General features: G+C 39.4%; 1 protein-coding gene and 1 long non-coding RNA gene across 2 annotated transcripts in view; one reads left to right on the forward strand and one right to left on the reverse strand.

Moving 5' to 3' along the window:
- LOC145455512 (uncharacterized) overlaps positions 1-23,239 on the forward strand; it is a 130,984-nt gene that overhangs the window by 44,724 nt on the left and 63,021 nt on the right. The window lies entirely within an intron of this gene.
- LOC145455949 (serine incorporator 5-like) overlaps positions 12,416-23,239 on the reverse strand; it is a 28,821-nt gene continuing 17,997 nt past the window's right edge. The window contains exon 7 of the mRNA XM_080333980.1: positions 12,416-12,519. Coding sequence (XP_080190106.1) covers positions 12,416-12,519 — 104 coding nt within the window. The remainder of the gene's footprint in view (positions 12,520-23,239) is intronic.

A 23,239-nucleotide genomic window follows, 5' to 3' on the forward strand; every position in this document is an offset into this window, starting at 1 on the left:
CTTAAGAACTGAAAACTGTCAAGTAGAAGTAGTCTAAAATCATCACTACTTAATAAGTACTTCAAAAAATAGAAGTACTTCGTTTCTGACCACCTCTGGTACACATCACACCTTTTAGTTTTTACTTCCACTTGAAGTAGTATTGGCAAGCACGAGCTGTACTAGTAATATGTAAAAAAAGTAAACCCAGTTGTACTCATATTCTAGACCTGGTCATGTGTCATGTCTACACATGAAACAACACTTTCCATGTCCACACCAACTTCTTGACACTCATGTTTCTATCTTATGATACACATCAACCCAATTAATGTGCACCTGCACATAACCTGTTGTCATACGGTTTCACTGTGTCAACTCATATTCAGGCTAGTACTGTAACGTGATCCATAACCTCTGACGTCGTGCTTTTTTTTTTTTTTTTTTTTTTTTTTTTTGAAGCTCAGTTGTTGCCAATGTATATGTCATGCTCGACTCAGGAGGCATGCATGTCGCTCTTTCGGTTCGCACCTGTTTTACCAGGTTTGGCAAATTTCGTCATTGCTTCTTAGTTGTATTTATTTATTCAATGGAATGAGATAAAATGAAGGCTTGTTAATCCTATTAATCAATACGTAACGTTGTAAGTAGTGATTGGGATGGTGAAAAGGCATCAGTTTCGTGTCACATGTTATAGACAGGATAGATATTTATTTAGCATAGTCAAGGTTATATAAACGTAGACAAGATAGGGTATATGTTTAGAAGACTATTCATAGCAGATCTTTCAGGGAGGAGAGCACCATGGGTAGAGGGTTCTCCGTGTCTTCCAACCTTGCTTTCGCTGTTGCGCAGGTGTTTTGGTAAATTCTGGTTTCGTATACCTTTGTGTCTTCTTCCATCTTGTTTTCAATATCCAATTTGATTCTGTGTTTTATGACTTTTTCTTTGTATATGGTTATGATGAATTGGGTTGCTAGGTCGATTTTTTTCCAGTTCTTTTCGTTGAGAGAGTTTTCATCTAGTCGCATGTTTGCTTTTCTCGCTTTCGTCAGGATCGTTGAAAGTTTGTCTAGGATTCGGCGTGAGGCTGGACAGGTGTACAAGATATGATCTATTGTATCTTTGTAATGTTTACATTGTCTACATACAGTTAAGGCGAACCTTCCTGTTCTGTGTCTAAGGAACCCCATTGCTTTTCGTTTCCATCCGAAAAGATATCCCTCTCTCGCTACACGGTAAGTTGTTATTCTCTCTTTGTTTTTCAACAGTGAGGCTAGATGTTTATCCTTCATCTGAATAGAGATCCATTTTATTTCCAGCTCGTCTTCTTGGTCCATATTTTCATGTGTTTTTTTTATCTCAATGTATATGTCCTTTAGGTTGGCAGTGTGCCACTCCTCGATTTCCCATTGTAGTTTCTCGGCATTTTCAATGTTGGTCCTCCATTTTTTTGTGAGGAAGGGTAGATGGGGTGTGTTGTTTGTGTATAGGTTTTCATTCCACTTTTTGATAGAGGGTCCAAGTTCATATAGAGCATGGAAGTGCCAATATTCGGTGGGTTGGTTAAGTCGTGATAGTATAGCGATCTTTTCCAGCTCGCAGGCCTTTAGCCTACTCTGGACGTGAAGGATATTCATACCTCCGTCTTTGATTTTCCTTATCAGTTTGCTTCTGCGTATAATTTCGATTTTTTCTGGTGCCCAAAGATAGTCAAAGATGGTTTTTGAGATAACCGCTGCGGTTTGAGAGGTTGGCAGACTTGTCCTGGCATAGAACGTTATGATCGATGTGATGTTTGTATTGATAATGTTCTTTTTGCCGAGCCAGGTAAGGTTTCGATGTCTGTTGCCGGATAGATTTTTCTTTATTTTCTCAGCTATTTCATTCCATGAGGTTCCCTGGTGTTCTTCCCCGAAGTGTTGCCCTAGAACCTTGATGCTCTCTTTAATATTGTCTCTGAATTCCTGTGCTCTTCTGCAGTCTGTTATTTTACCGATGCATAGCATTTTCGTTTTTTCTTTGTTGAGTTTTTGACCAGTAGCTTTTTCGAGGCGGGTAAATTCGTTTAAAGATTCTTCTATTGATTTTAGGTCTGTTGTGATGATTGTTACATCATCCGCATATTGCTGAATTTTCATAATGTGAGGTCCAATTTTACATCCTTGTATGTTACTGTTTTCCAGGATACTAAGCATCAGCGGTTCTGCTGTGATTGTATATAGACACATGGATAACGGGCATCCTTGTCGTAATCCTCTTTCGAGTGGGATTTCCTCAGTTAGATGACCGTTAACTTCAATGCGGCTTTTTGCGTTGTTGTATAGCATTTTAACGAGGTTTCTTATACGTATACCGAAGTTGAATTTATCGAGGATTTTAAACATATAGGCGTGTGGTACCCGATCAAAGGCCTTCTCCTGATCGAAGTTTGCGATGATAATAGGGCTTTCCTTCATCTTGTGGTAGTCAGTAGCTGATTTGATGTTTCTGAGGATATCCGACATCTGCCTCCCTGGTACCGCACATTTCTGCTGTTGGGATACGAGCTGATCTAAGTGTAGCTTCAGTCTGTTTGCCACTATTCTCATTAGGAGTTTATAATCCACGTTAGTCAGGGAGATCGGTCTCCAGTTTTTTATTTCAGCGGGATCTCCTTTCTTGAATATTAGGCTTACTACCGAGTCACTCCATGATTTTGCAATGCTGTTGAATAGCAGGGCGTTGTTAAAGAGTTGAACGAGTTCATCTTTCAAAAGATAATAGAAGGATGCATAGAATTCGGCTGAGAGGCCGTCGGGGCCAGGAGTATGGTTGTTCTTTTGGTCCCGAATAGCGTTTTTTATTTCCTCCTCTGAGATGGCGAGTTCTTGTTGCTGCCTATCTTCGTCGTGCAGAGTTCGTGTTATTTTTTCAACTAGATTGTGTTGTAGGGTTTCATCGAGATTATTCTGGTTGCACCATAGATCTTTATAGAAGCGATGTATGTTTCCAATTATTTCTTCTTTTTTTTCAGTTACTACACCAGAATCGGTTTTCAGTCTAGTAATTGTTCTCTTGAGCTTTTTTGTTTTCAGCTTTTCGAAGAAGAGATGCGTTGGCTTTTCACCTTCCTCCATTTCTTCTTTATAGAGAAGTTTCATGTGAAGGTTTGTCTTTTCTTTTTCAATGTTTTTCAGTGTTTTTAATATGTTCCTCCTTTCTTGGGGCGTTATATTTTCTTTCTCTAGTCTCCTGTTTAGGTTGGTTTGATGTTCTTGTTTTTTCTTTTTTTCAGTTATTCCGTAGGAGATAGAGGCTTTCTTCACTTTCTTTTTAAAATCGTCCCACCACAGAGTATGGGTGGGATATTCGTATTTTCTTATGGTGAACTGGTTGTGTATATTTTTGAGTTCGGCTTGGAAGTTTTTATCTCCATAGTGGGAGGTATTATTCTTCCAGGAACCCATTCCCCATTTGGGTTGGAGTATGGGCTTTATGTCAAGCTTTTCATAGTAGATGTGATCTGAGATCGCATTTATATTGTATGTCACCGAGGTTGTTTGTAGTGCTATGTCATTGCTGACGTATATCCTGTCGATCCTTCGGGAGTTAAGTCGAGCGTTGCTCGTAAAAATTTTCTTTGAGGGGTTTCTCCATCTGAAGATATCTACTAGGTTGTACTGGTCTACGTATGCTTTCCAAGTTTGGCCAGCTTTTTCTAGTTTGAAGGTGTTCTTCTGTATTTCCCTGTCTCGACTATCTGTTATCATATTGAAGTCTCCGCCAATGATTGTAGGGCCTTTGAGTTCTCTGAGATGTAGTACAAGCTCCACGAAGAAGGTATTTTGCGCTTCGCGTCCGGATGGAGGGGCATAGATGTTCACTATATTTAGTGGTTGTTCACTGTCTTCCGTTTTTATTTTAACTAGCTGGGCGCGATCTTGGATGAGGATAGCGTGTTCTATGCTTCGCTTCGCCACTATTTCTTGTTTGAGTAAGATAGCTGTTCCTTTATAGTATCTTCCTTTTTGGTTGTCGTAACTTATATCTTTATAGGAGAGGAAGTTTTTGTAGTGCGTGTACCCGTTTTTGATTGTCCATGACGCTAATTTTTGTTCCTCAAGTCTGTGGATTTCTTGTATACAATAGATGTCTGCGTTAGTTTGGGTAACAAAGTAAGTGAGGTCCTTCCAGTGTTTGTTTGCTCCGTTCACATTAATTGTGATAGTTTTGCAGTCGAAGAGCCCTGTGTTCTGGTTCGTCTCCAAGGGGGGTAGGGGGGGAGGGGCCTGGTCATCCATGGTGAAGGTAGAAGGGAGTAAGATATGACTTTCTTCAATTTTTTGACATTTAGTTTATTATTTTCTCTCATTCATTTTCTCAGTATTTTTTTTGTTTTGGTTTTGTCGACTGTTTCCTCCTCTGAGCTGGTGTGAAATGATCTTTTGGAGCCTGGGCTATTTTGCTCTCTTTTTTCTGAGGCTATGGGGCTACATGGCATCTGGCTAAGAATCTTGATGTGGATGTGCTGACGTTCTTCTGCTGGTGCATTTGAAATGCCCTTGGTTCTGTTTCTGGGGGGTATTCGGGGGGGTTCCAGGGAGTCGGGGGAGGGGGTGGGTTCTTTTCCAGCTAGTAGTGTAGATGTTTTCATCTCTTCGGGGTATTCTACATCGTCTGATAAGGAGGGTCTTTTTTCGGTAGATATTTCGAATAGGTCTGTGTTTGCATCACTCTCATCGGAGGAGGGGGAGGAGCTTTCGGATATTGTTGGTAATATCGGGGATTTCTCGTTTTCTTCGTCATTATTTGTTTCTTCTTTTTCGTTTTCTTCATTAGTTGTTTCGTTATGTTCGTTGTTTTCTTCTTGTGTTTTATCCTCTTCTACTTTTGGAGGATATTGGTGTTCGTTGGGTTCATTTGGGTTGTTCTCTTCATTACTTTCAATTGTCATGTTGTGTTTTATCTCTTGAGGGGTGGGAAACTCGTCTATGAGTTTTGGGCAGTTAGCTCTACGGTGCCCTGGCTGTTTGCATTCGAGGCATGCTGTTACTCCCAAGCAATTACGGGCTGTGTGGCCTTTCTGAAGACAGTGGTAGCATTCAGGTTCGTATTCCCCAGGCGGGTAGAAAACTTTGCATGATATTCTTCGGATGTTAAAGAAGAGCGGAAGTTTGCCTTGTTGGTAGTTTTGGATCAGAACACGTCTGTATCCGTTGTGTACTTTTGTCCCGCGGTGCATTATACGGATAATTTTGATCACTTTACCGCATCCTGTTTTTTCCACTAGATCAGCAATTTCTCTGTCGGTGGCCTCCGTAGGGATGGCTCGTATATTTATTGTTTGGTATGGTTCTTGTGGGGGGTTGATCTCGATGAGTCCGTGTTGAGTCCGTATTCCGTTTTTTGTCATGTTTAGGAATTCTTTTATAACGTTTTGGGTGCTTTCCATTTCATGAATGGTTATGTTGTACGTACGCGCTCCTATTTGGTAAATCGATTCTATGTAGTCCGTCATATTCCTTATAGGAGGGAAGTCCATTATTGCCGAGTAGGTTTCAGAGATTGTCATTCCTTCAGGAATGGTTACATCCAAAGATCTTGGGCGATGCTTATAGGCTGCCATACTACTGTGCGGGTGTTAAGTCCGCAGGGGAGTAGTGTATGTTGTCCTGCGGAGTGTTAGTCCGCAGGCAATACGCGCGTAAAGAGGAGGTCTTGTCCTCTTTATTTAACTTTTATATATAGGATATCGTAGCAAGTATAGTCTCTAGGGTCTAGGCAATAGTCTTACTGCTTTTTTGTCATTGAGTCCTCTTCTCGGGTCTTGGTTTGTCTTTGTGACTCGTCCAATCGTTCGTCTGACTTCCCCTGACGGCCCCTCTACTAAGGCGGCCAGAGGAGAGTCTTTCCGCTTTGTCCTTTCCTTTTCTTTCAGCTGCTGCTGTTCCGTAAATCCCAAGTTTGAAACCAGGTATAATCCAAGGGTGGGCAACGCCCGAGCTTTGGCTGATCTGAGTCTATCTGTTTCCCGCGCTTTCTGCTAATCTGCTATTTTCGGAGACGAGCTGCTTGCACGTAAGTATACAGTAATTTCAACAACCAAGCGTTTGAGCTGCTTGGACGTAAGTATATACGGATTGATCTGACGTCGTGCTAGGTAATAATAGCTTTATAACTGGAGCTAGCCGCTACACAAATATATACTTATCTCATTTGGGAATACTAACATTTAGGGTGGCTGTCAGATTCCCATAGACATGTAGAAGCCTTGTCATGTCTGAGCATGAGTTCTAAAAACCACGTCCGCGTTTTCATGGAATTAACACGAGATAGAGCAAATCGTGTCATTTCCATGTTAGACACCATGAATAATTTAAATAGAACAATTCGCTGACTACGTGTAACGTTACCTTTTGCTGGAATAGGAAGACGAAAAATACTGAGATCTTTACCTAAGCTACTCCATAATTTTCCGCATAGCTCGGAGGCACACCTTCAAATTATCATATGGCTCACCTGTTAAGATAAGCCATTATTGCCCTAATAATTTAATAGGAAGTTCCGATTAGTTCACGATGGGACACAGTTTAAATGGGTAATCCCACCTGCAGATATGTTGTCATTTCCACCAACAAAACAGCAACAGCAGCTTGCCTTATCTGGTTTGATGCGATTCCCTCGTAGAGTTATACGTTTTTGTTCGCTTGCAGTTCTCAACCTGATGCAAGCATAAACAAAATAGCCATAATGGTACACTGGTTTCAACACACATGTGAATATAGACTACAGGTCGACTAAATGAAAATTGAAACCTCGTAACGAGAAAATCAGGAGAATGATTTCAGTACAAATTGTTTTAGTGGTTATCGAATGTTGAATATGATTCCAACCATTTTCAGATAATTCCTTATCAAAATCCAAAAATTAGTTGTTAAACATCAATTGGACTATACCCTATTTTCCTTGCTAAAGTCACTCAATTAGTGGTTAATTTCAACTGAACCAGCTCATCACTATCCAAATTAAGTATGATTGGTATACTTTAGAAAGGAGTAAAAAGGAAGATCTTTAAGTCATTCACAAGAGCGCATTCCTGGCTCTCAATAAGGTGAATTTGAATTGTATTGCTATTTGGAAAATTGGAAGTCGCCTGTTGAAGCAGTGACGTTAGGCCAGGGACGGCACTCGACACTTGTCGTCAGGATGAGAAAAAATGTGAAAAGTTTGCTCGAAATATTCAGCTTTTCGTTTCTGGTGTTCGCTACTGTATAGCTTGTTTATGGGGTAATATCGGTAGCAAGTATAGAAAGCCGTTTTACACCCTGCACAACATCAACGTCGCAATAGTCAGAAACCGAACACATTGACCGATCTGGCCTAGACCGTTGGGGCGAAAGCTTATCCGCCCTTGCACGTCCTCGTCGAAAGTGTTGGCAAAGTGACAGAAGATGTTGATTTTATGGGATTATCATAGCATTTGATTGCTCCAGTAGATACATAGGGTGACGTTGAAAAGTCACCACGTAAGCCTACTACAGCATTGTGGCATAGTGTAGTCTGAGTCGTCGCCAGGTAACGTGTACGTACATTAACATGTCTAGGGTTGCATTTAAAACAAATGGTTGTTTAAAACACTTTGTTTAAAACATGTTTTAAACACTGTTTAAATAAAGGCCTTATAAAAAATGTTTTTTGAGTTGTAAAATCATGCCATAATTGTGTAAATACTTTCTAAAAAACATGTTGCATCAGGCTACGGACAATTACCACCCGATATAGCCGACGTATACGATATATGGGATGGTTGGAACCCTCAAAATCGTCGGTTGTAGGAGCTATATTTACTCTTTATTTTTAATTGCCAATGTCAATCCACTATGACGTCCTAATTCAATATTCGTGACGTCATGGCTTAAAAAAAAAACAATAAAAAACATGTTTTCAATCAGGGCCTTGTTTAAAACATGTTTGTTTCAAATTTATATCTGTTTTAAGTGCAACCCTAAACATATCACTTCACTGAAATTTAGGGTTAGAAGTAGCAATGTGGCGTCATTGGTTCACGTTTGAGTTCACACAGAACCTTTCAAAAAGGTTCGCGTTCTTATACAAACCTGAACCTTTAAGCGGTTCGCACCATCCCTATCACTTTAGGCCGAGGTCTTATAGCTGCTATTATTGGCCTTGCATGACCTTAGACCAGTGATTCCCAAACTGTGTGCCGGCACAGATTATCAGGTGTGCCACGAATATTTTTGGATTTTATGAAAACGAAATTTTGAGACTAGCACATGCGACCTAAGGGCGCTCTAGCTTCTTCAACAGCTGATAAATAAGTGCATGTGACAATAATGAAACCAGTTATGGCATCAAGCGTTCTTTCAGCAGAAGATCAGCCAATTGATTTACGAAAATGCCCATTTTATAAGAAAGCTGTTTATGCAAAAGAAAGTGGACGAGTATGGGCTGTCTGCTTCCAAATCCTATTCCATCAGCAGTGCAAAAATAAGGAAAATGATGTTACAGTTTGCATTCTAATGACTATGTGAACATAGCTTTTATTTTTGACGGAAATTAAAAAGCTTCAAACGAGAAACAATGCTGCTTGGAATTATAATTACGAAATGCGCGGGTGTGTTTGTCAATAATGCAAACTCGTTCCTGTTGTACATGTTCCGTTCATATAAACGACCAGATCGATATTTTTAAAGCGAATTTTCTCGGCCCAAGTCTGCCACGAGAATTTCATAATTTTTTAGTGTGCCACAAAAGTTTGGGTACCGCTGCCTTAGACAGCGCACCTTGCGGTGTCACATAAGTTGAATTGCTAATTCTTCTGAATTCTTTTAAAACCGTCGTCTGCATTCGTCCAATTAGTATAGGTAATGTCCCATCGTGGTTGCAGATAGCTCACTAGGGATCCAGCGCTCTAAACATGTGGGGTCCGCTCACGCTCACTATTTGTTGGGATGTAATCTACTTTTCGGATGCAGATGACTATGTATTCTACCAACAATGCTGACTAAAAACACTTATAGTAATATTTAATTGGGCTACCATTATTGTATCATAAAATCTATTTAACTTTACTCCATGTAATACATTAGCATTTCTGCAGGGATGTGGAGTTGGAGCTTTCCTACTTTTCATAGAGTCAGAGATGCAAAAATTTGGTAAAATGCCCTGCCTTCATCTATACTTTAAAATCGAACCAAACGTTGTCAAATGTTATTAAAGGTGTCACGTAAAATTATCGCTCCTCTTTCTGCGAGCTCAATTTTTCTGCGAACCATGCATGTACAATACATGTAATAAATTTTCCGAGTAGCCTAGATTTAAAGGATTGTTGCAGTCGGAGTTCTGTGAAGATAATATCAGGGTCAGAGTCGATGTGTTTAAAGTTTTGGAGTCGGAATATTGGAAATGTCTGTAGTCAGAGTAAGCAGTAAAGTGACCATGGCCACGAAGTGACATACCCCACAACCCTGACTGCAGAAATGATTTACTGAAAAGGCCTCGTGGTTTACTCCACGGGAGGAATGACTTCGCAATCTATCGGTATGGATGGTGATCGCCGTAGTGAGCACCAATGATCTCATTTTGAAAAGTGTATTGACTCCGCAGATTCACCCCGTGGGTATATACGCGCCTGGTGATGAAGACAAAAATCAATCCACCAACAGTCACATATTTGTCGGTATCCTGACCAATTTCTCCTGTAAAGCATGTGATGGTTCCATTTGCAGACAGCGCACCGGTAGAATTGTCTTGTTCCATAACTATAAAATATGAATCGTAATGAGTAAACAGCATTGCGTCTTTAAACTTTACACGTAATATATACGAGTTTCACAATTCATGATGGATCACAAACATGTTTTGACTCGCTGAACTCAAGTTACCGCTGAATTGTATTTGCAATGGCCGAATTGCCGTACACCTTATTTTATTCATTTATGCCTAAATATTTTTCAGGGCCCTGTATTTTTCTCGACACTTCTATTTTTGTAAGTGAAACTGAGATTTGAATGTAACGATTTTTGTAGAAAAATAATCCTGGCCTGCGTGGCTCGGTTTTGAAGACTATTGTCATGTCGTGCAAATCAGTTACAAAAATAGAATTGAGTGAAAGGCAAGGTCAAAATGCCTTGCTTTCCTGTATATCATATTTCACTCAATACCATTTTTGTAATGTATCTGCTATCGATGTATGTAGGCCTACTGATTTGCACGATTGCCAAATAAATAGTACCCCGCCTCCCTCACACATTCTTCATCGCTATGACATATAATATAAATTTTAAAGCAGGTCTCACCGACGCTTTTTGCTCTGCAATCCTATTTTAGAAGTGAAATTTTCAAGCGACGGCATAATGAGTTAAATAGCCTATTATACACGTGAATAATCGACAGTTTGCGAATATGAGTTGTGCAGTCGGAGTCACAGAAATTTTGTAACATCCTTCGGGTTCGGAGTTGGGTAACGCATACTGGGTGAAGTTGGAGCTCGTCAGAAGGCTCTGGCGCCAACTACTTTGAAAGTGCAACCAAATATTTTCAACTCCTACGAATTCGACTCTAATCGGAGTTGAAGTCGGTTGTGAAGTGACGAAAGAAAAAGTGGCAGGAAATGGCAAACCAACTGATAACTCGTCACCAGCAACCGATGACCTAACGGGCAAAGGTTTATAGAGCAATATCGGAATAAGGTCACTTGGCCGGAAATCATGTATCGCCATCCTGGCTATCTATACTGTATAGGCCTGCACCCTACATGCAAAACAGAACATTCAGGAAAATACACGGAAACCTATGGGAACGGGTATGGTCCGAGAGAAAACAGCGTCATAACTACTATAACAATATCAATGCAACAGCATATGAGAATAAAAATCAAGCGCTATCTGTGTGAAAATCATGCGACGTGACAGGTCAAAAACGCTATGCACAATAGGGCTTTTCAAAAATGACTTTTTGTCTCAAATCGTACTGGCTACTTGATAAAATTGTTAGGTTACCTAATTTAATCCTACACACAAAATTTGGTTCAATTCCAGCCAGTAACCGCTTTGCTACAGGAGAAGAAAGTTTCTATTTATTATATAAAAATAAATAATAAAAAATTTGAAAATTTTCTGTTCACCCCATGAAAGTGTTAGGCTGTCTATAGAAACGATGCTCACCAAATTTGGTTCAATTGCAACCACTGGAAGCGGAGTTATTGCCGTCGAAAAATTTGGATTATGAATAAAATAGTATTTACGGTGACCGATTCTTTGTTTATTTATTATAGATGTGCTCACCGTAAATACTATTTTATTCAAATCAAAATTTTTCGACGGCAATAACTCCGTTTCCACTGGTTGTAATTGAACCAAATTTGGTGAGCATCATTTCTATAGACAGCCTAACACTTTCATGGGGTGAAGAGAAAATTTTCAAATTTTTTATCATATAATTTTATATAATAAATAGAAACTTTCTTCTCCTGTAGCAAAGCGGTTACTGGCTGGAATTGAACCAAATTTTGTGTGTAGGCTTAAATTAGGTAACCTAACAATTTTATCAAGTAGCCAGTACGATTTGAGAAAAAAAGTCATTTTTGAAGAGCCCTAATGCACAATGTACAATCTGCATATAAAGTAGATTAACCAGCATTGATCTCATCCAAGGCTTGGCAATGGATGTCTGGCGATCCCAGACTGCAATTTGGTAAGCCCCGTTATAAATCGTAGCGTAATGTAGGATTCCAGGATACAGGGTTGTAATGACTCTAATCACGATTCTTTGCGGACTCGACTTGACTCGAGTCATTTTTTCGAACGCGTAAAATTGCTCGAATCGAATTAATTTGTTTATCGACTCGACTTTTACTTGAGATATTGTACATGACTCGTACCAATTGATATGACTCGAGACTAGAACGGCAAACACAGACATTTCATTGTAACTTCGAAGAATAATAAAGTCACCACATTAATGGTATTTCGTCTATCAGTCCTGATACTTGTATAATAGGGCCTGAAACTGTCACGACTGAGGAAAATTATTATATTATGAATGCGAGCTATTCTATATCACTCGAGCAGAGTTAAAATGTGGATTGAACAGTAAACACAATGACTTGGACTCGAGTCACAACGCCATGATTCGGACTCGACCCTCTCCTCACTGACTTGAACTCGGACTTGACTCGAGTTAAAACTATAAAAGTGAGATTGACTTGTGACTCGGAACCTTGTAACCTGGTTACAACCCTACCAGGATCCAGGCAAAGTAGGCAGAACCAAAGGTGGTCCGTAATAAAGTACTGTACTCAACATATCGGAAGACAAGAAGTCTAGCATAAGTAGTAATAACATTTAGTAACTTAGTTAACAGTTGCTTTGCATAGTACAACGGACATCATATTTCGGGTCCCAGGACATATCGTGTGGGTTACTGGTGAACACTAACCTGGATCACCGACAGGGTTGTTGGAAATAGCGGAGGCGGTTAGGACGCAGACATAGGCAGCAACAACCGCAGACTGTAGAAGACCTGATTCGGAATGGACTGTGAAAAGAATCAACAATCCGAACTCACAAATCAAAACTACCTGTCCTTATTAAGGAATTGCATCTGTGCAAGGGCGTAGCCGGGGAAAACTTTGGGGGCTAAAATTTGAGAGGTAAAATCCCGTCCTTAAAGATATGGCATAATATAGTGAAAATCGATGGTTTTGGGCCCTTATTTGGTGATGCACCCTACCCGTCTTAAGGGGGGCGCGAAGCTGTGGTCAAATGAAGATTACATCCACTTCATGATTTTTTTTTCTGTGTATAGTCCTTATTTCTCATTTGGGAATTCACTAATCAACATTCATAATCTATCGTGCCATCAAAATAACCGTTAAGACTGCTAGCATTGTGGTTACATTTTGTGATATGAGGAAAGTGGGGGGGGGGGGCGACATTTTTCACTATCATAAAGGTGGGGCGTGTCTAAAAAAGTTTGAGAACCCCTGCCCTAGGGGGATCTACTGGGTTGTAATGACTCGAGTCGTATCGAGTCGCGATTTTTTGGTGACTCGACTTGAATCGAGTCATTTTTTCAAATGCGTAAAATGACTCGGCTCGAGTTAATTTTGGTGTTGACTCGACTTGTACTCCAGTCATTGTGTATGACTCGAGGCTATAGGACGGCCAATACATACATTTCATTGTATCTTCAAAGTATAGTAAAGTCATTATTGGTGTTTTTTCTATCAATCCTGAAACTTGGAAAATAGGGCCCAAAACTGTCAAAACTAGGGGAAAATTACTATTTTATGAATGCGAATCATTTTATATCACTCGAGCAGAGTTGAGAAAAGTGGGTTCAACCGGATTGTACTGAAAACTGAACTGAGTTAAGACATATGACTCGGACTCGACCCTCTACTCACTGACTTGGACTCGGACTTGACTCGGTGGTGAATTGAAAATTACTCGTGTGTGAGATTGACTTCTGACTCGGAACCTTGTGACTCAGTTATCACATTGGGGATCTTTATACATATATTTCATGCACAATCATAATCAGTTATGTTATAAGATTAATGTTATGGAAAATCGGTGTGCACTTCTCCATGAAGTGAGAAAATATTTTAGGGTTAATGGATGAATTTGGCAGAGGTGGTCAGTTAGGAAGTACCTCTACTTTTTTGAAGTACTCAAGTAGAACTCCGCTACTTAGGTACTTACTCAAGTAGATCTAATTCCCGCTACTTCTACTTCTACTTCGTAATATGTTGTGATCTAGCCACTTACTTTTCGCTATTTTCAGTTTGTCAAGTAGAAGTAGTTTAATCCTCCAATCAGGAAGATAGCCTGAAGAATTTCAGGGCTGTTTTCACCGAGTATCAACATTTAATTGTCATAAAAGTTGAGTAAAGCTAGAATTTTCGTCGCGCTACGCGCACAGTGGACATGGAGTGGCCAATATGACTTCACGAAAGTATCGGTGAATATAATTTAGGTAGCGGGTTACGTGATTCCGTTCACACCGCATTGTCGCCCATATGAAATATTTCATCACAGTATATATTGCCGATCATAACATTTAAAACTGATGTTTCGCAATCTAGCATTTACTTATCATATCGTAATCTAGCAGTCCATGGCGTGTCCTAATCTGGAAAATGACTTTTTTTTTTAGCTTTAGACCTGTTTTAGCATACCACCTTGAAACTTTCTGGACCTAAGACGTGAAATGCATTTTCCGCTTTTAGAAGTAGTATTTATATTTCAATTTCAATTTCCAGTACCATACTTTGAGTTCTAATTAGTTTCAATTCTCTTGTCTGGAGAACACACATATTGAACCATAAAAGCAAGTGTAGAAATGCCTTTAATTTCCGGAAATAAAGCTACAAAATATGGCATTTCTACGATCCACCATTTTTATAATAATCGCACAAAGTGTTTACACCGTATCCGATACAACTTCTCCGTATTGCTCTTCGACTAAACTACGAGCCATATAAAATGGGCCATGGTGCCATACCCTGATATTTTCTATAAAAAACGGGCTATTCGAGTAAACAGGGGATTGGTATCGCATTTCCATAAAATAGTATCATTTTCATCCAATGATGCCAATGAATGATACTGCTGTCGAAAATTGGATACCTCCTGGTACGCATCAAAATGAATCAAGCTCTGCACCTTTCGGACAGCTTAATTTGCAGCTTTTGGCTATCTATGCGAACGAAATACGATCGTTTTTACAACTACTTACTTTCTTACATGAGTATATTCAAAGTCAGTCAATTCCAATTCTACTTCTACGTCAAGTCGTTTTAGGTTGCATTAAATCGAGTTAAGTAATTTTCAAGTTTAATGATTCTCCAAAAAATAATCGCTCCGCTCGTACTTGGGTAGATTTTTCGTAGCTACTTCTATTTCTACTTGAGTAGCTTTCTTAACTAGTTTGACCCCCGCTATAATTTGGTAAATAATATTGTTGCTTGCATTGGTCTTGGGCAACCATAAGGTGATCAACCGAACTTCTGGCGTTGCTTCGTTCTCAGACCCTCATTTCACGGCTACTCGAAAGTCCGACTCCATTGTCATAGGCCGACCAGACGCGTATATTAACAATTGACAATTTGACGTATATATGTTAAAGGTCTCGGCCAAAATATCTAGCTGATTTTAGGCACCGAAGTGCCTATTTCTATCAATTAAACTGACAGAATTTCTATCAATTAAGCTGACAGAAGCGGTGTCTTCAAAGATTTAGAAGGCACGTAATTATACATCTTCAGCTATATGTTCATTCAACACGGTAAGACTATTCATGAGTTTCTGGAGAATGAACGCAAGGTGGGCCAATTGTGGGGGAGATGTGGTACCGATGAGACAGTGTGACAGAAAATACTTGGAAAATTCTCTGTGATAATCCCAAGATTACAGTACGCGAATTTATCTACAATTGTATGCTGGCAGAATCTTTCCTTGCATGCAAAAAAGCTTCGAATGCGTGAGTCATATGGGGTCTGTGACAGATGATTTATGTTTTGGAGGGTGTAAAATAAATTTGGATCGAAGTATACATTTTTCTATATCACCTTCGACACTAACAAACCATCCATAAATTTTAATGTGAAGTGTAGGGGTTGTATCAGGGTATATAATGCCACATATTTTATTAATTCAATACCATCATCAAATGGACCATTTTCAATTCAATTGCAATATTTATAGGGTGGGGGCCTATAGTACCACAGCCAAATAAAGCAAAATAGTTGGACCAACTAATCACTTGACAACAGAAATACAGATACATATATAGAGGCTGCAAATCATAGTTACCTGTGAGTAGTTAGTATGATCGCTCGTGATGTGGCAGGGGCTCTTATGGGTGCGGCGGTGATTCGTTTGAAAACCCGTGGTGGTGACTCGTACTTTCAGAATCCCCCTCTCGGCGGTGATTCGTAATGGGTTCTTATGGATGCGGTCGTGATTCGTACTTTCGGGTATAGGCTGCGGCGGTGACTCGTATTGAAAACTCGCGGCCGTGATTCGTACTTTCAGACCCCTCATGCGGTGGTGAATCGTATTGAAATACTCGTGTTGGTGAGTTGTACTTTCAGGTATAGGCTGCGGCGGTGACTCGTATTGAAAACTCGCGGCCGTGATTCGTACTTTCAGACCCCTCATACGGTGGTGAATCGTATTGAAATACTCGTGTTGGTGAGTCGTACTTTCAGGTATGGGCTGCGGCGGCATGGTGTTGAATATGTATCAGGTATGGTAAATAGTCACGTGATTGATCCTTAGTTATTGTGTATACCCCAAATTATTATATATGACCGATTCGAGTTAATCCCAACGTTTACGGTGATTGCGACTTTAATATATCATTATTCTTATGGACGCGGCGGTGATTCGTACTTTCGGGTATAGGCTGCGGGCGGAATGTCGTACTTTCAACAAAACAGGCGTGAAAATAGTTTGCGAAATCTAGGAATTACTCGCATGATAATGTTTGAGTAATTAGTTTACCACAGAGCCGGCGTGGACGGCGATTCGAATATCAACAATAACAACGGTCACAAATTAACACTTCAAATAGGTGTGAAATAGTTTGCAAAACCCCGCGATCGCTGACAAGATAATGTCTCGGACATAGCCATCTTTCGCGACTTGGTGTTACAGGCAGGGCCGTAACAGCACTTCGTCAGGCCCCCCCAAAAAAACTTTGGTCTTGGGCCCCCCCATAGGGTTATAGACCGAACTTCTGGGGGGCTTCGCCCCCCAGACCCCCCTCCGGCGGTGGCCTATTTCACACTATTTATCATATTCGTTGGGAGTTTGTGTAGTCAATCAACTTTTGTCGCCTAAGCGCGCGGAGCGCGGGAAATTTCTAGAATTCATGACTGAATCGGTCAGTAATGATCGGGAATTGCATATATATTGTTATCAATTTTTATCTACTATCTGCTCACGTAATCAGATTTGCCGGTAGAGCTGAGTGAGGTGTGTTTGAAAAGGTAGGACTACTCAATAATAATTAAACATCTTCGGGCGTATACCCGTTGGCAGCAACGAAGCAGCACCTCATCAGAACCAAAAAACGTGGGTCTTGTTGGAAACGACCCCTCCATCACGTTGTTCGCGTTTGTCACGAAATCATCTGTACTGTATTGTGAGCCAGCGCGAGGCGCGAAAATTTTCGATAATTTATGATAAAATCGGTCAATCAGATCGGCGATTGCATATATATTATGCTATCAATTTATTGTCCTCTCTACTCACGTAATTAGATTTACCGGTAGAGCTGAGTGAAGTGTCTTGGAAAACGGGAGGGCTCGTAAATAATGATTAAACATTTTCGGGAGGGCGGACCCGTCGATATGACTTTGTTACATAATGTTATTTCGTGACTTCCAGTCTGCTATATCAAAAAATGTAGAATCGCCCAAACGTAGGCTTCTAAACTAAGAGACGCACACGATTTCAAATTGGTATTTCTTCACTGGCCTAAAATTTTTCCCAGCGGGATGGCATTTGTCTGGTGAGGTTCAGATTGCAAAGACAGGAACATTCGGCGCCAGTCATTTAGGCGCCTATGGACAATTAAACCTTTATGTATTTTGTATATATAACGAAGTCTTCGGTCAGCATAAGAGCATAGACCTTTTCGGCCAAGGTTTTCTCGCTGCCGATCGTTCTGGCACATTTCTTGGAGTCGCATGTTATATGGCCTAAAACTTGATTCTATGTCTTGGTGGGTCGTGTCGCGGTAAGGGCCCGATACCTAATAATAAAGATAAATGGCTACTTGAATTTGAAGATATTGCATAAATTTTCAAAAAATACTCTATGATTTATGCTAATTCACGAAATAATTTTGGGCCCCCTTCGAGCTCGGGCCCCCCCCAATTGGGGGGTTTGGGGTACGGCAGTTACGGTGCTGGTTACAGGCATATCGATCGCTCACGCGGTGAAATTTTCGTAAGCAGTTTGTTACAGAACTTGATTTCACTCGTAAGATTTAATAAGTAACGAATACCAGAACCGTCAGTGTCGGAAACTTGAATACCGACAAATTATCACTTATTTCTGCTCTAGCCCTAATCCTTTGTGAAGTGAACGCTTATTCAAAAAGGTGTGAAATAATTTTAAAATCCTACCACCACTCACAGGGTAATGCTTCAGACATAGCGATCCCTCATGCCCGCTCACAAGGTAATATTTCGGTAATTAGTTTGTCACAGAACCGTCGCAGTCGGTGATTCGAAAACCAACAATTGGTCACTTGCCCGCGATCGCTATATGTTTCACGCCTCCGGAATAGTGGCTGACTTTAGTTGTATGATAAGAATCATGAAAATATTCAAGCAATGTGTCAATTTGTCAACTTGAAATGAAACTTACTACACAACTCAAGTTGACTCTTATCTGAATGTGTTAATTCGACACAACTCTAATTCTTTTGAGAAATCCTAATAACGCGATCTGTTGAATCGAACGTAACCTGAATATTACTGACGCCGACTTTCAGCCACATCGAATTATTCGCACATTCCGCGCCGCTGTTTCACACCTATAGAATCAATACCAACTAGCTCAATGAGAATCAGGAATCACAAGTATACACATACAATAATTGTATTTAATACTGAGAAATCAAACACTTAACAAAAACACGCAACTAATCATTTACCAACTCTAGCATTACCAAAAAAATTCAGGCATTGTTGATTGAAAATCCGTGAATCCTTATTATCAAAAAATGTTATAGTACGGTGTCGGAATCCACTCGCGAGATGTACTAAAGGTAAATTCAGATAATCCAAAATGAAATATTTGGACTTTGACATAGTCTGAATTGAAATAAATTGACAAACATAACTACCAACTTTCAATCCAGTCATATTTAGAATTAGATTTGAAACAAGTAATGAAACCTTACAACTCTATTCACGACTGAGTTTTCCGTTTGTCAAATAGAGTTTCAGTAATTACTATCGCGATATTTTAATGTGTTACTACACACAATCGAGTCAGTCAATGAAATGCCACCTGTTGTAAATATTTCTGACTTGACAACCACTTGTGCATACCACGATCTAGTTGCGACGCGATGAGTTAAATCGGAATATTTCAATCTATTTGTCGAAACCTTGAACAAGCTGTCTGGTTATTTTTTTGTTGCAATTGAGTTAACGCAAAGAGTATTACGTCTCGACATCTTACCATATTCAAAGAGTCAACCACAAAAACCTTGTCACGTAAATCCGTTTGTAACTCACCCAATCAACTCAACAGTATCCGTATGGAAAGTAGACAAGATTACGCAAGTACATACAATCGCTACAATCTAAAATCCATAGCAAGTTCGGTTGTAGTCATATACCGCCAACTCGCCTATTTTGTTCAACTGTGAAAGTAATTACTACTCGTATACTCTGTAACATAAAGTAATTACTACTCGGTGCACGCAACTTGAGATTGGCATATGTTGAGAATATACGACATTTGAAAGTCTGACCAACGTAGTTAAGAATTCATTTCTTACGATCAAACGCAGGCATTATATTGAAAATTATCATGATGTAAACATAAGGATTGACACAGTGATTTGACATATGTAATAGTTGATCAAGACTTGATTATTAAATTATTCACGGTAATTAGACCCGATGTTGTGGTAAAGGTTATTATGACAGCAACAAACTTTTCAGTACCATTGTTATTAACATATTGAGTTGTAAAACTATGCGTGTCTGAAATGTTCTTGATTGGAAAATTATTCCACCTTGATGCAAATCACTCTGCGTATCGCGAATATCGGAAAATATTTTACAAATGTAATTGTTTCCAGTAACCAAGACTAAAGATGAAACAACAATTTCGTTTGCTGATTAACAACCGGCGCAATACTTCATTGTCGGAATCTGCGACGAAGAACTGAAACACATACCCGCATTACTCCGGTGTCAAGATGTGTGAATTGGCATACCGCCGCTTAATTAATGCTCAATCCGTTCGCACCATTTCTCACACACTTTGATCATTACAAAAACAAATTGGAATATGTTTGCTAGACACCTCCTATTCAACTAGGCTTGAGTAATACAGAAAACTCCTAACATCAATAAAATCGAAACATATGCTCCCGAATACTACAAAATGTGGTTGCATTGATGTTCAATGTTTATAGTAGTGATCACAAATTATCATTTGAATCTTCTAAAATTGTAATCATAAAACCAAACCACAGGAAGTCATCAAACGCATATTGCAGGATGTTTGCTCAATGCATCCTAGTTTGGTAAACTGGAATTATTTGTAGAACGCACACCATCAAAGAAAAACACGCAACCACTAACACGATTCCTAGTTGAGATTGAACTCCTAGTCGTTTTCTACGCGTGCACAACTATAGGGTCGTTTTTCTGGACACAAGACCTAAAATCTTTGAGTTGTCAAAACGACACACATATTTGTAAATATCACTTACTTGGTTAAAGCTAATGCATCGACGGTAACAACCGACACGGATCATTACTATTTATTTCATAATCATTTCAACAAAATTACACACACTGTACATTGTTGCTTTTTGTGTGACACGAGAATAAATCAGATCACAACGAACTTAAGGTGTATTTTACTCACTCGTCGCATTATGGTTATTGACCAACATCGTTTCAACGGCGTGCATCGTTTTGCCGAATACGAAATGTGTTAGTGTAGCAAACGTTTTAGCGTAACAGAAAACTATTTTCACTTTCTTGACTTTTGAAAACAATACACGCGCATTTTGATTGTGTCAACTATAGTTACTTGTATGATACGACTGATAATCCCCGCGACTCATACAAAAGTATGAAAGATATTTAGGGGATGATGTGGTACCGATGGATCAAAAATTGCAAAGTGATCTCTGGCCTCAAATCTTCAGCCGATAATAGCAGATCTTTTGCTGTCTCAACACTTCGATACAAGTTCTACCCATCGCGGACATTTACATGAATATCCGCCTTTTCAAAAAATATTTATAAACGTTTAAAATTTGTTGCTCAAACGTGTCATCGGTCCCCATCCGGTGGGTCCAAAGGCACACGACCGTAGGACCTATGAGACATACCTTCAAAAACTCAAATTTGTTAACTTGTTTTGTTGTGTACTATAAGCTAACCAACAGCAAGCCAATGAAGAATGTTTCGTCGCGACCTTCAAGAATAAAATGGATTATATCAACTAAAATGTGGGCATAAAATCATGTTTTGATTTACGCCTGAGCTTACAAAATTAATGCCACATATATATTACTCGCAAATCGACATTTTGACTTTCAAATACCTCGTAATAGCGATGAAACACCACAGATAACTATGATTTACAGCCTATATATGGAGGCAAGTTTCTGTTGCTAAGTGATTAGTTGGTGCATCTATTTTGCTTGATTTGGCTATGGTACCATAGGTCCCCCACCCCATAAATATTGTAATTGTCTTGAAAATATTCCAATCGAGGGTGGTATTGATTCAAAAAATATGTGGCATTATATATCCTGATACAAGCCCTATACTTCACATCAAAAATTATGGCGGGTTCGTTAGTCTGAAAGGTAATATAGAAAAATGCAAATGTCGATTCAAATTTACCTTACACCCCCTAAAACGTAAACCAGTCGCCACAGACCCCATAACTCACGCAGGTCGAATTTTGTTGCATGTGAGGAAAGATTCTGTCTGCATATAATTGTAGACAAATTCACGGAGTATAATCATGGAATTATCATGGAGAATTTTTCAAGTATTTTCGGTCCCAGTGATCCCTCGGTACCACATCTCCCCTACATCACACAAAGTACTCGACCTTACTCGATATTTTTGGTACTACGAAACTGAAGAATGATTGCCTACGCTTTCAAAGTAAAGAATGCTTAGTTAGACTCTACAAACTGTTTTGCCGTCGCAAGTGTTTTTGACATGAATGATCCAACGTAGCTTATTATTCACATAGTTCGATACAGTACTAGTACTTACAGAAATATCAGAGTTGTTTACACAAAAGTTTGTATATGTACAATATGTGAATACCATGCGTAAGTCCTGCACAAACGCGGTATCTATCCTAGTTTAGTCAACACACATTTATTACACCGGGTCACGTAAACTTTTGTAGAAGATAAGCATAGTCACTACTCGAGGGTTCTGGCAATGTCATAGCAATAAACCAGTTACTCCAACAACAGAGTAGAGTATCTATGTTTGCTAGTCACGGTCCTTACATCTTACACACAAATCAGTCTACTTTGCTAACGAAAAGTGCTGAGTCATCACATGATTGTCCTAACAACAAAACAGCTGAAACATACTGTCATACAAAATGGTCGTTCTAGTTTGTACCCCAACGGTAAATTGTACAAGTAACACGTTTCGAGAATCGAGGTATCGAATAACGTGAAAGTGTTTTTCAGTGTCAAGTCGTTATGTTGATTAAAGCGTATATTGTAATATCATGATCAATTATCATTCGTCGGTCACAAACTGTCACTACGCTAAATAATTCATTTTCACTCAAACACCAAAGTATACTTGTCATTAATCGTTCTCATCGAACACGACACTCAAACAACTTATTTACTTGCTACTACATGAATTCCGTTATTGTTTTGCAAATATTTTTAGTAAAACTATATCAATGTCATCGAGTTGAGTGTTTACGATATTAGGGTGTATGTGTGTGTGTGTCATACTTGGGGGATCTGTATTACAATTGATTCGAATTGACTAAATGCAAGAAGGGTTGAAATGTTTCGAATCGATTCATAAGTGGTCTTCGTTGTGGTTTTTATCGGGACATACAGCACGAACTAACTGTAGACTCTTCTCTGTTGTACAGCTACTCGGTAATTGAGATACATGCGGTCACATTTAAACAACGATCTTGTTTCGTCGCACCAAAAATATGTTCACTGTCGCGATACTCTGCACAAGACGTGCAAATCCTTTTCACACTCATAATAGTATACCAACGGCTATCGGTGACAACGTTTAACAATACCAACGACACTGGAAACACTGAACCCACGACACTTACCCGAGTAACAATACATTTTCCTTTGGACACACTACACTTACCCGAGTAAAGATACATTTTCCTTTGGATACATGACGCTTACCCGAGTAAAAACTATCAATATCACCTGGAGATCCACCATTACCCGAGTAACAAAATATATTTTTTCCCCCAGCAACAAACCATTTTCACTTGGAAATATTTTTTTCCCT

Source organism: Botryllus schlosseri, chromosome 14 (assembly GCF_051294905.1).
Source record: "Botryllus schlosseri isolate E-star chromosome 14, Bs_hap1, whole genome shotgun sequence".
Lineage (NCBI taxonomy): Eukaryota > Metazoa > Chordata > Ascidiacea > Stolidobranchia > Styelidae > Botryllus > Botryllus schlosseri.